Source organism: Mustelus asterias, unplaced genomic scaffold, assembly GCF_964213995.1.
Source record: "Mustelus asterias unplaced genomic scaffold, sMusAst1.hap1.1 HAP1_SCAFFOLD_182, whole genome shotgun sequence".
Classification (NCBI taxonomy): Eukaryota; Metazoa; Chordata; class Chondrichthyes; order Carcharhiniformes; family Triakidae; genus Mustelus; species Mustelus asterias.
In genome coordinates this window covers 780465-793201 of record NW_027590181.1, presented here as the reverse complement: position 1 = coordinate 793201, position 12737 = coordinate 780465, and the positions used below count along the sequence as shown (strand labels likewise).

The 12737-nt window shown below is 45.7% G+C and overlaps 1 protein-coding gene across 1 annotated transcript in view; it reads right to left on the bottom strand.

The window, feature by feature from the left end:
* LOC144485276 (SH3 and multiple ankyrin repeat domains protein 2-like) overlaps window positions 1-12737 on the bottom strand; it is a gene marked incomplete at its 3' end in the record, with an annotated part of 595748 nt that overhangs the window by 37634 nt on the left and 545377 nt on the right. Inside the window, exon 10 of the mRNA XM_078203484.1 lies at window positions 8274-8580. Coding sequence (XP_078059610.1) covers window positions 8274-8580 — 307 coding nt within the window. The remainder of the gene's footprint in view (window positions 1-8273; window positions 8581-12737) is intronic.

Here is a 12737-nt window from a genome sequence, read left to right as displayed (position 1 = left end):
GGAATAAAATTCAACCATGAAACTATTAGATTGTTGTTGTAAAAGCCCATCTGGTTCGCTAATTATCTCCAGAGAAGGAAATCGGTCACATTTACCTGGTCTGGCCTACATGTGACTCCAGATCCCTAGCAATGTGGCTGACTCTTAAACGCCCTCTGAAATGTCCTAGCAATCGCTCTGTTACATCAAACTATTACAGGATAGCACCGCGGGTGTATGAATACCACATGGAGTGCAGTGATTCAAGGCTGATCATCAGCACCTTCCCAAGGGCAAGAAATGATGGCTTGCCCAACCATGCTCACATCCCAAGAATGAAAGGAAAATAAATATCAGAACTAGTTATCATTGTATATATGTAACAGGTGGTAATAATTGTTACAATTGTGTGTTCAATTCCTGTGAAAGCCAATAAATATCTTTGAACCCCCATTAACTTGTGGCATAACATCAACATTTATTAGTAAGTGTCATCGATGTTCTTAATGCTGGGCTGCACATTCAGTTTGAAGCTTAGTTCAATATGAACTAAATAGTAACATTTCTAAATTTAGGCAAATAAGGAAGTGAAGCCCCTTTGCGCATCCCCCTCTCTGTCCAATCCACACCAGATCCTGAGCAACGAAAGGCCTTGCTCAGCTGAAGGCTTAAGCACAGTGGTGAGGAAGTGCTGCACAGTTGGAGATGCCATCTTTCAGACGAGAGTCAAACCGAGACTCAGGCTGCAACCTAAAGGTTTACCACTTATCCTCAAACTATGACCCCTACTTCTGGAGACCCCACCATCAGGAACATTCTTTCTGAATCCACCCTGTTTAATCCTGTTAGAATTTTATAAATTTCTATGAGATCCCCTCTCACTCTTCTAAACTCCAATGAATATAATCCTAATTGACTTAATCTCTCCTCATATGATAGACCTGCCATCCCAAGAATCAGCACGGTAAACCTTCTCTGCACTCCCTTGATTGCAAGAATATCCTTCCTCAGATAAGAACACCAAAACTGCACACAATACTCCAGGTGTGGCCTCACCAATACCCTATACAATTGCAGTAAAACATCCCTATTCCTATGCTCAACACCTCTCACTGTGAAGGCCAACATACCATTTGCCTTCTTTACTGCCTGTTGTACCTGCGTGTCACTTTCAACCACTGATGCACGAGGACTCCAAGCTCTCACTGAGTATCCACCTCTCTCAATTTACGCCCATTCAAATAATTATCTGCCTTCCTATTTTTGGATTCACAGTGTTGGACGGAAGTCTCACAATGTCGGAACTCTGTCCGAAAGAGGAAAATTATCCTTCTCCCACCCCAGTAGCCTTCCCTCCAACCCCCAGTATCACAAGGATACAACAAGCTGATACGAAAAAAGTGGTTAGAACTGTGGGCTTCCTGCAGCAGGCTGTGTCATCGAAGGTGAGGAAATCATTGTAGGTGATGGCTTGGTTGCGGCAAATTATAACTCAATCATAAGGTGGCAATAATGATCTGGTCCAACCTAATTCTCAGTTCCAACAGCACAAACTCTGTCATTAATTGGCACAGTGCTTGATCCGGAATTATATAGTCATTAAACACACAAACAATACCATTCTATTCACAGCAATCAACTCATAAACCATCAGAACTCACAGAGATAAAGGCTTTTCAAAGCTATTAATAAGTATAATTTAGACAGAAAATGATGACTGTGTACAAAAAGACTTGCTTTTATATAGTGCTTCTCACAACCTTAGGACATCCCTAAATGTTTTACAATTACGTATTTTGGAAGTGTATTCACTGCTGTAATGTAGGAAATTACAATGTGATGCATCTTTGTTCTCTTTTAACCAACAATAGCTTGTATTTATAGTGCCTTTAATGTAGCGAAAACATCCCCAGGCACTTCACAATAGCATTACTAAATAAAGTTTGACATTGAGGCACAGAAAGAAATAGGTGGGCGCCCAAGTAGGTTTTAAGGAGCATGTTAATGGAGAAAGAAGGGCGAGGAGAGCTTCAGGGAGGGAATTCCAGAACCTCGGGCCTAAGTAGCTGAACACACAATCAAACTGATTCATGAACAGCTTCTTCCCTGCTGCCATCAGACTTTTGAATGGACCTACCTCGCACTAAGTTGATCTTTCTCTACACCCTAGCTATGACTGTAACACTACATTCTTCACTCTCTCCTTTCCTTCTCTATGAATGGTATGCTTTGGCTGTATAGTTTAAATTAAGTTCATTTATTGGTGTTACAAGTAGGCTTACATTAACACTGCAATGACGTTACTGTGAAAATCCCCTTGTCGCCACACTCAGGTGCCTGTTTGGGTACACTGAGGGAGAATTTGACATGGCCAATGCACCTAACCAGCACATCTTTCGGACTGTGGGAGGAAACCGGAGCACCCAGAAGAAACCCATGCTGACATGGGGAGAACATGCAGACTCCGCACAGTTACCCAAGCCGGGAATCGAACCCAGGTCGCTGGCGCTGTGAGGCAGCAGTGCTAACCACCGTGCCACCCCGTGCAAGCATGCAAGAAACAATAATTTTCACTGTATATTAATACATGACAATAATAAATCAAATCAAATCAAGTCAATCCACACCCCTTAAAAAAGGGATGTGCAAGAGGTCAAAATTGGAGGAGCGCAAAGACCTCAAGCTGCTCACAGCTTTCTATCAACTCTCTGGTTGGATCAGATATTTTGCACCATCACCTTGGATCTCAAAAGCCTGGGATCACCGGCCTCTGTGCTGAGATAGCTGGACACGGCCAGAGCATCTTCTTGCTATGTCCACTTCACCCATGACCACATGTTCTCCCAAGATGTGTTCTGAAGTCTATTCTTGGTGCGCCCCTAGACATCTTATTTGAGTTTAGCTTTAAGGCTATCTCGTACAAAAGTGACTAAAAAATTCAGTCCCCCCAGACAAAGTATAACTTGTTCAGTCGGGCGTGAAGGAGATTTCTCAGTGTTTTGGTACATGATGTGCTAGGGAATCAGGTTGGTCATGTTCCTGGTTTTCTGTTTCCTGCTGTGTTAACCAGGTTAGAAGCTTTGCTAAAAAGCGTAGAGAAGGTTTGAGACAAATGCAACAAACGCTCACCCGCCAGTATGGCCGACAGTGAGTTGAGGGCTCCGACGAGAAGTTTGGGGAATGACTGGTATTGTGACAAAGAACAAGGGGATGAAATGAAAACAAACATCAAGTTAAATATTTACTTCTGGCTGGTGTCAGCGATGCCATTAGAAAATTAAATGGGGGGGTCCATTTGCATGGTTTCTTTGAAAGGGTTGCCCTGTAGGAAGCTGAATGTGGAGCCGGAAGCTTCAGGGGGGCTCCTACTGGCCTCACTGCAGTGATGATCAGATCGATGCTTGTCCCAATAGATCCCTCCTTGATCATCCCCCCATCTGGATCACAGCTCCTGACAGACCCCCACCCCTCCCCCCTCTCATAAGATAAGAACACAAGAAATATGAGATGGAGTTGTTCAAGCTTACTCCGCCATTCAATCATTGCTGATCTTCCACCTTTCCACACGATCCCTATATCATAGGATCATCAAATCCCTACAGTGCAGAAAAGGCCATTCAGCCCATCAAATCTCTACTGACTCTCTGACAGAGCATCTTACCCAGGCCCTCTCCCCCACCCTATCTCTGTAACACCACACATTTAACATGGCTAATCCATCTATACTTGACATCACCGGACACTAAGGAGCAATTTAGCATGGCCAATCCATCTAACCTGCATACCTTTGGACTGTGGGAGGAAACCGGAGCACCTGGCGGAAACCCACACCGACACAGGAAGAACGTACAAACTCCACACAGACAGTGACCCAAGCCAAGAATCAAACCCGGGTCCCTGGCGCTGCGAGGCAGCTGTGTTAACCACTGTGCCACCGTGCCACCCATGCAGTATTTCTCCATTTTATTTCTCCAAAAACCTAGCAACTTCTGTCCTGAATATACTCAATGACAGACCAGCCATTATGTTGGAGGATAGAAAATTCCAAAGATTCACAACATTTTGGGTGAAGAGAATTCTTCCTATTTCAGTGCTAAATTACTGATGTCTTAGTCAGAGACCGTGAAACATAGACTTGCCTGCCAGGGATATTACTCTGTGAAAGCCCTTAAACGGGCTGCATTTTATAGGTGTTGCATTCGCTGCCCCCATCCAATGACAAAGCCGGTTGGAAGCCCACCCACCAAGAAGCTGGCCACCCTGCAGCCACTTTATGCTGAAGTCCCGCCTCAGAGACCTGCTGGCCAATCTGATTGGCCTGCAGCTCTGTAGTCCCAGCAGCAGCCGATTCAAGAGGTGGCCACTGCTGGGACTTCAGGAAGACCCCGAAAAAGAGGAAGCTGTGGAGGCTGGACTTCAGCTGAGTTCAGGGTCTTGGCAGGTTCTGGCCGGTGACCCCAGCAAGGGGTGATGTTTGGGTTACAGAGCCAGGTTTGAGAGGCTGGGGCGGTGGGGGGAGAGGTTTAAAGGAAGTGTGGACTTCCATTGGGCACACCCCACTCCTCGCTCCTCCCAAACCCCACTCTCACACTTTGCCCAATACCATCTCATACAACAAAACTGGCAGGCCTTTCCACATGATTGGAACCCAGCCCCCCTCCTCCTCACTACTGAGGGTAAAATGGCTGCAGGGATGGGAGAAGCATTGGAATGGCCATCATTTGGATACTTAAGTGGCCTCAATAAGCTTAAGGGCAGGCTGGCTGTCACCTTAATCGGCACATCCACTGCAACCCCCTTCCATCACCCATCCTTGCACAATGGGAAACAGATCAAGGGCAGCAAAGAAGTTGGTGAGAAGATCATGCGTTGTATTTTATGAGCGCCCCAACTCTTTCAAACATGGTGGGGAGGGGGCATAAAATCCAGCCATTTGTTTCAATGTAATCAACTCTCATTATTCTACATGACAAGAAATAAAGCTCACGTCTACTCAACCTCTTCTCTTTGGATAATCCTCTTCACCAACAAATCAGCCTGGTGAACCTTTGTGCAACTTATTCTAAGACATGCATTCTTCCCTCACATCCTCACTTTCACTAGTGCAGTAAGATATCTTTACTCTTATACTCCAATCCCTTTGTTACTAAAGCAAACTACTTACCTCCCTAATTGCTTGCTGTGTATCTAGGTTACTGTACAGGACCCAGGGCCCTCTGCTATCAACATTTTCCAGTTTCGCATCATTTGAAAATATTCTACATTTCAAGTTTTCCTTACGAAGTGGATTACTGCACACATCCCCATATCCTGTTCCATCTGCCCAACAAAGAACAGTACAGCACAAGAACAGGCCCTTCGACCCACCAAGCCTGCACTGATCACGTTGTCCTATTGAGACTGACCGCCTGTATCCCTCTATATCCCGCTTGTTCATGTGTCTATCCAGGTGAGTCTTAAATATCGCTAACATGTCTGCTTCAACCGCCTCACTTGGCAGTGCATTCCAGACCCCCACTACCCTCGGTGTAAAAAACTTCCCCCGCACATCTCCACTGAACCTTCCATCCCTTGCCTTCAACTTGTGCCTCCTTGTAATTGTCATTTCTGACCTGAGAAAAAGCTTCCAACTGTTCACCTTATCTAGACTCCTCATAATTTTATAAACTTCTATCAGGTCACCCCTCAGCCTCCGTCTTTCCAGGGAGAACATCCCAGTTTATTCAATCTCTCTTCATAGCTAATACCCTCCTGGTAAACCTTTTCTGTACTCCCTCCAAAGCCTCCACGTCCTTCTGGTAGTGTGGTGACCAGAATTGGACACAGTATTCCAAATGTGGCCTAACCAATGTTTTATATAACTGTAACAGGCCTTTATACCTTTGCAGCCTCCTTATAGTTTATTTTTCCACCCAGCTTTGAATTAGGGATACAGTGTGCTCCATCCCCTCATCTAAGCTATTGATATTGAGAGATAGCGGATGCTCAACATCCTTTCTTCTGGTATTCTGCTAGTTGGAGCCAGCCAACCCAAGATATCCCATTTACTTCTGCTCTCTGTGTTCTGTCCATTAACCAATCCTCAATCCATGCTGATATATTACCCCAATCTCAGAAACACTAACAGAATGTTTTTCCAAAATCTAAATACACTTCACCCACTCGTTCCCCCTTATCTATCCTGCTGTCTACAATTTCAAACTGCTAACGGATTTGTCAAACACAAATTTCCTTTCATAAATCCATACAACTTCTGCCTAGTCACATTAAGCTTTTCTAAGTGTCCTGTTACCATCTACATGGGTAGAACTAACGGACATGCATTTAAACTGGGTAAAGCACAGAGAGAGTTTGGTGATTGGGCTGGTGATTGGGGCGGCACGGCACAGTGGTTAGCTGCCTCCTAGTGCCAGGCACCCGGGTTCAATTCCAGCCTCGGGTCACTGTCTGTGTGGAATTTGCACATTCTCCGGGTGCTCTGGCTTCCTCCCACAATCCAAAGATGTGCGGGTTAGGTGGATTGGCCATGCTAAATTGCCTCTTAGTGTCAGAGGGACCAGCTCGGGTAAATGCATGGGGTTATGGGGATCGGCCCTGGGTGGGATTGTGGTCGATGCAGACTCGATAGCCTCCTTCTGCACTGTATGGATTCTATTAAAGATATGTTCTTGGAATGCGTACAAGTGGGTCATATACAGAAGATGGTGGTGAATCCTTCTTTCTCATGTTCAATGCATTTTTGGAAAACTTCTCGATCATGGGAGAGGGAAACCTAGACAAGTTATCTGGTAAATAACTAACATGCATGGAGCCTCCTTGCCTGATCATTTTTGAGTAGTCACAGAGGAATGTTTGACAGAGGTCTCCTAAGTTGACTACTGATCTTGTGTAATACTTTCTTCAATGTTTTCCCCCTCGGGGGATGAGGGGAAGAGCAACATCAAGTATACAGGGGTAAGCCCAATGATAAATGGACGGGGGGCGGAGGAGAAGAACCACACATCATTGAACCTTACCAGGACAGAAGGAGACCATTCAGCCCATCATCATTGTGCTGGTACTTAGGAAGAACTATCCAATTAGTTCCACTGCCTGACTCTTTGCATGCAGTCATAGAGGTTTACAGCATGGAAACAGACCCTTCGGCGCAACTTGTCCATGCCTGCCTTTTTTTTAACCACTAAGCTTGTCCCAATTGCCTGCGTTTGGCCCATATCCCTCTATACCCATCTTACCCATGTTACTGTATAAATGCTTTTAAAAAGACAAAATTGTACCCACCTCTACTACAACCACTGGCAGCTTGTTCCAGACACTCACCACCCTCTGTGTGAAAAAATTGCACCTCTGGACCCTTTTGTATCTCTCCCCTCTCACCTTAAACCTGTGCCCTCTAGTTTTAGACTCTACCTTTGGGTAAAAATGTTGGCTATCTAAGCTGATCTGTGCCCCTCATTATTTTATAGACCTCTATAAGATCATTCGTAAGACTCCTACGCTCCAGGGACAAAAGTCCCAGTCTATCCAGCCTCTCCTTATAACTCAAACCATCAAGTCCCGATAGCATCCTAGTAAATCTTTTCTGCACTCTTTCTGGTTTAATAATATCCTTTCTATAATAGGGTGGCCAGAACTGTACACAGTATTCCAAGTGTGTCTTGTACAACTTCAACAAGACATCCCAACTCCTGCATTCAATGTTCTGACCAATGAAACCAGCATGCCGAATGCCTTCTTCACCACTCTGTCCACCTGTGACTCCACTGTCAAGGAGCTATGAACCTGTACCCCTGGATCTCTTTGTTCTGTAACTCTCCCCAACGCCCCACCATTAACTGAGTAAGTCCTGCCCTGGTTCGATTTACCAAAATGCATCACCTCGCATTTATCTAAATTAAACTCCTGCCATTCGTCAGTCCTTTTGTCCAATTGATCAAGATCCCGTTGCAATCCGAGATAATCTTCTTCACTTATCTTCTTTCAGATAAAGCTCGGCACAACATCGTGGGCCGAAGGGCCTGTTCTGTGCTGTACTGTTCTACTTTCCACTATGCCACCAATCTTGGCATCATCTGCAAACTTACTAACCATGCTTCCTATATTCTCACCCAAATCATTAATATAAATGACAAATAACAGTGGACCCAGCACCGACTCCCTGAGGCACACCGCTGGTCACAGGCCTCACTGTGTGGAAAAAAAAATCCCCTCTACTTTCTCTGTTGCTACAAGGTCCATAAGATGATTTAACAATTTAAACGATCAGTACCTTTTTTGCAGTGAGGTTTCCGTACCTGATCTGCCTGTGCTGTGGCCTCTGAACCTCCTCTCCAATCCTATTCAGGGATGGTGAGCGGCTTCGAGAGCCATGGGTACCACTCCCGCTTTTTATAGTGCCATTGGGATTGTTCGGCATCTGTTGCAGCAGTTGTGGCGAAAGGCTTCGGTGTGAAGTAGCAGACTTGTTCCCCGCCCAGTCTGGGATATCGTTAATGTTCAGGTTATTGTCACTGTTGGAACGGAGAAGGACTCTTGGTGCAGAAAGTGTGCTCTGAGGTCCCCTCCTCCGATTTGAGTAAGTCGGTGCCTCTCGAAATGGCACTGTATAGGAAAGAGAAAATTAAGACAAGATTTAAGTGACTTTTTCCTCTCACTCTAAACATCAACATCCTATGGATTATCATTGACCAGAAACTGAGCTGAACCAGCCATGTAAATACTGTGGCTACAAGGGCAGGTCAGAGGCTGCAAATTCTGTGGAGAGTAACTCACCTTCTGACAAACCTCTCCACCCCCCCTCCCGGCCAAAGCCTGTCCACCATCCACAAGGCACAAGTCAGGAGTGTGATGGAATACGCTCTACTTGCCTGGATGAGTGCGGTTCCAACAACACTCCAGAAACTTCACACAATCTGCTTGATTGGCACCCCATTCACTCCCTTAAACATTCATAGAATCATAGAATCCCTACAGTGCAGAAGGAGGCAATTCAGCCAATCGAGCCTCCACCGACCACAATCCCACCCAGACCCTATCCCGATAACCCCAGGCATTTACCCTAGCTAGTCCCTCTGGCACTCAGGGGCAATTTAGCACGGCCATTCCACCTAACCTGCACATCATTGGACTGTGAGAGGAAACTGAAGCACCCAAAGGAAACCCAGGCAGACATGGGGAGAACGTGCAAACCCCATACAGGCAGTGACCCAAGCCGGGAACTGAACCCGAGTCCTTGACAATGTGAAGCAGCAGTGCTAACCACTGTGCCACTCCATCCACCACTGATGCACAGTGGGAGCAAGATGCAAGATGCACTGCAGCAACTTACCAAGGCTCCTCTGACAGCAGCTTCTAAAGCAGCAACCTCTCTACCAACCCGAATGACAAGGACCACGGATAAATGGGAAGGCCACACCTGCAAGTTCCCCTCCAATTCACACGCTACACTGACTTGCAACTACATCACCATTATTTTTGCTGTTGCTGGGTCAAAATCTTGGAACTCACTGCCTAACGGAACTGCAGGTGTATCTACACTGAATGGATTGTAGCAGTTCACAAAGGTGGTTCACTACCACCTTCTCAAGGACAATTAAGATCAGGCAATAAACACTGGCCTAGCCAGTGACCCCTTAAATTCCATAAATGAATAAAAACAACAGCCTTTGGTACGGGAGTGTTTAAGTGTTCACAAAGCTCTCTCCACATTTCTATTTAAGGAGGAGTTAGGCAGTTTTTAATTGGTAATGGATTGAAGGGTTATTGGGAGAAGGCAGGAAAATGAGGAGCATATCAGCCATGATCGAATGGCGGAGCAGACTCGATGGGCCGAACGGATTAATTCTGCTCCTATATCTTATGAACATGTTCCGTGATGAGCAACTATGAAAAGATGAGTAGCAAGGTATTATGTAGCTATTTGGTAAGTAGTCTGCCTTTTGTCTGGAAAAAAGACAAAAATAATTTACAAATATTGAAAGCAGAAAATTGATGGTCAGCATCTGTTGAGAGGAGAGATGGGATAGGTTTTGGGTGAGGTCTGTTTTGACAAGAGGTCCACAGCCAAAATTGTGCCTCATCTGCTCTTTCCATACGTTCTTTATGAACGCATTCTGAGGATATGGGTATTGCTGGCTAAGCCATCCCATCTCTAGTGGCACTTGAGGCACTGGTAGTGAGCCCCATTCATGAACCACTGCTGCCCATGTGATGAATGCACTCCCATTGTGGGGTGAGATTGGACATTTCAAGATTTCAACCAAGCAGTGATGAAAGAAAGGTGATAGATACTCAGGTACAACAGATATATCTCCAAGTACTTCCTAACCTACTGAGTGCTTCAGCAAATTTCTCTTTCCCTTCCTCTACATGTTTCTCTTAACCTCCGCACTGCAGAGGTCATTAAGTGGCCAGAGCACCTGGTCTGCAACATGAGTTTTGCCATAATGGGCAGGTTCCTTTTCAAATGTATTTTGGGACATGGGCGTCGCTAACTGACCAACATTTATTGCCCATCCCTCGTTGCCCGAGGGCAGTTGAGAGTCAACTACATTGCTTTGGCGCTGGAGTCACATGTAGGCCAGGCCAGGTAAGGGTGGCAGATTTCCTTCCCTAAAGGACATTAGTGAACCAGATGGGTTTTTCCGACAATCGACAATGGTTTCATGGTCATCAGTGGATTCTTAATTCAACATTTTTAAAATTCAAATTCAAATTCCACCATCTGCCGTGGTGGGATTCGAACCCGGGTCCCCAGAACATTAGCTGAGTTTCTGGATTAATAGACTAGCGATAATACCACCAGGCCATCACCTTCCCCTGAAAGTATAGGTAGGTATAGGTTCCAATATAATAAGTTTGCCATGATCCCCTTGTTCCACTCACTCCTCCCATTGCAACAGCTCACAATTAGACATCGTTCTAGTTTCTTGACTGGTTAAGACTGGAAAGATCTCCAGTTATCTGACGCAAGGGAGTTTTTGGAAGGAAGGATTGCAATCTGCTTTCCACGCCACCAGCTGTAAGTCTCAAATTCAATTACTTGAAATACTGGGTCACTAGGAGATTGTCTCCTTCAGGTCACAGATTCTACTCAGTGCCAGCATACATTGACAATTCAATTCTGGATTTACAAAGAACGGCTTACAAAGATATACATTCACACACTGTGTTCAGTTATTGACACTGATGTGCACTTATTACTGCACTGTCAACTGTCACTCCAGAGGCCCAATGCAGATGGTATTCCTCAAAAGTTCTTGTCTGATTTTAGAGTTTCTTTATCATAGAATCCCGACAGTGCAGAAGGAGGCCATTTGGCCCATCGAGTCTGCACTGACCACAATCCCACCCAGGCCCTATTCCCGTAATCCCACATATTTACCCTGTTAATCCCCTGACACTAGGGTCAATTTAGCATGGCCAATCTACCTAACCTGTTAATCTTTGGATTGTGGGAGGAAACTGGAGCACCCAGAAGAAACCCACGGAGACATGGGGAGAACATGCAGACTCCAGACAGACAGTGACCCGAGGCCGGAATTGAACCCGGGTCCCTGGCGCTGTGAAGGAACTGTGCCTATCTAACCACTTGAGTGTAATTTCTGACCAGGATTGTATTTTGGTTTCTACATTTTGTAATAGAGCCATTCCAATGGCATAGACCAATGCTACACTGCTTGCTCTGGGCTGTAGAGGAAGGTTTGGATTGTATTTCTGGTCTGTGCTGAGTTATTTAATCAGACAGCAATATTACAACCACTGAAACTGAGAAAAACAAATATTATGGGCTCAGAATCATGCAATTCTTACAGTGCAGAAGGAGGCCATTTGGCCCATCGTGTCGGCACCAACTCTTTGAAAGAGCATCTTACCCAGGCCTTCCCCTCCGCTCTATCCCCCTATCCATTTACCATGTTTAATCCACTGAACCTGCAAAACTTTGCACACTAAGGGGCAATTTCACATGAACAGATGGGAAATAGAGGAACACAGAGGATTGGCCTGGCTCAGGCAACGTGATCGACAGAGGCTTGGAGGGCCGAAGGCCTGTTCCTGTACTGCACTGTTCTTTGTTCTAATTTACCATGGCCAATCCACCTAACCTGCACATTCTTGGACTGTGGGAGGAAACCAGAGCACCTGGAGGAAACCCACACAGACACGGGGTGAACATACAAACTCCACACAGTCACCCAAGGCCAGAATCGAACTCAGGTCCTGGTACTGTGAGGCAGTAGTGCTAACCACTGTGCCACCTCAGACCTAGTTGTTACCCAGTCTAGACTGCAAGTATACAGACAAGGCGAATCCAAAAGAATACCCACCTCCCCCCACCCAAATTCTCACCCCATGAGAGAACGACCCGTCAACACTCACTAGGTTCTTCTCCCCCTTTTAGACAGTCCTTAAAATCCACCTCTTTGCTCAATTAAGCATTTGGTCATCTGCTCCAATATCTCCTCAGGTAAATGAGAGTGTCTACCTCCATGCCAGAGCTGACAGAGAGCTGTTCAACTTGGCAAGTCTGCACGTCAAATCCTAGGTGTGTAAAGTGCTAGTTTGTGACTTGCTGTTTGCCTTGATGCCAGGCTGCCACCCATACTGAAGACCACTTGCAACAGCTTGTCATTCTGTGCCTTCAAGGAGTTTGGATGGACAATCAGCATCAAGGAACATAGAATCCCTACTGTACAGAAGGAGGTCATTCAGCCCATCGAGTCTTTACCAACCACCTCCCACCCAAGCCCTATTCCCGT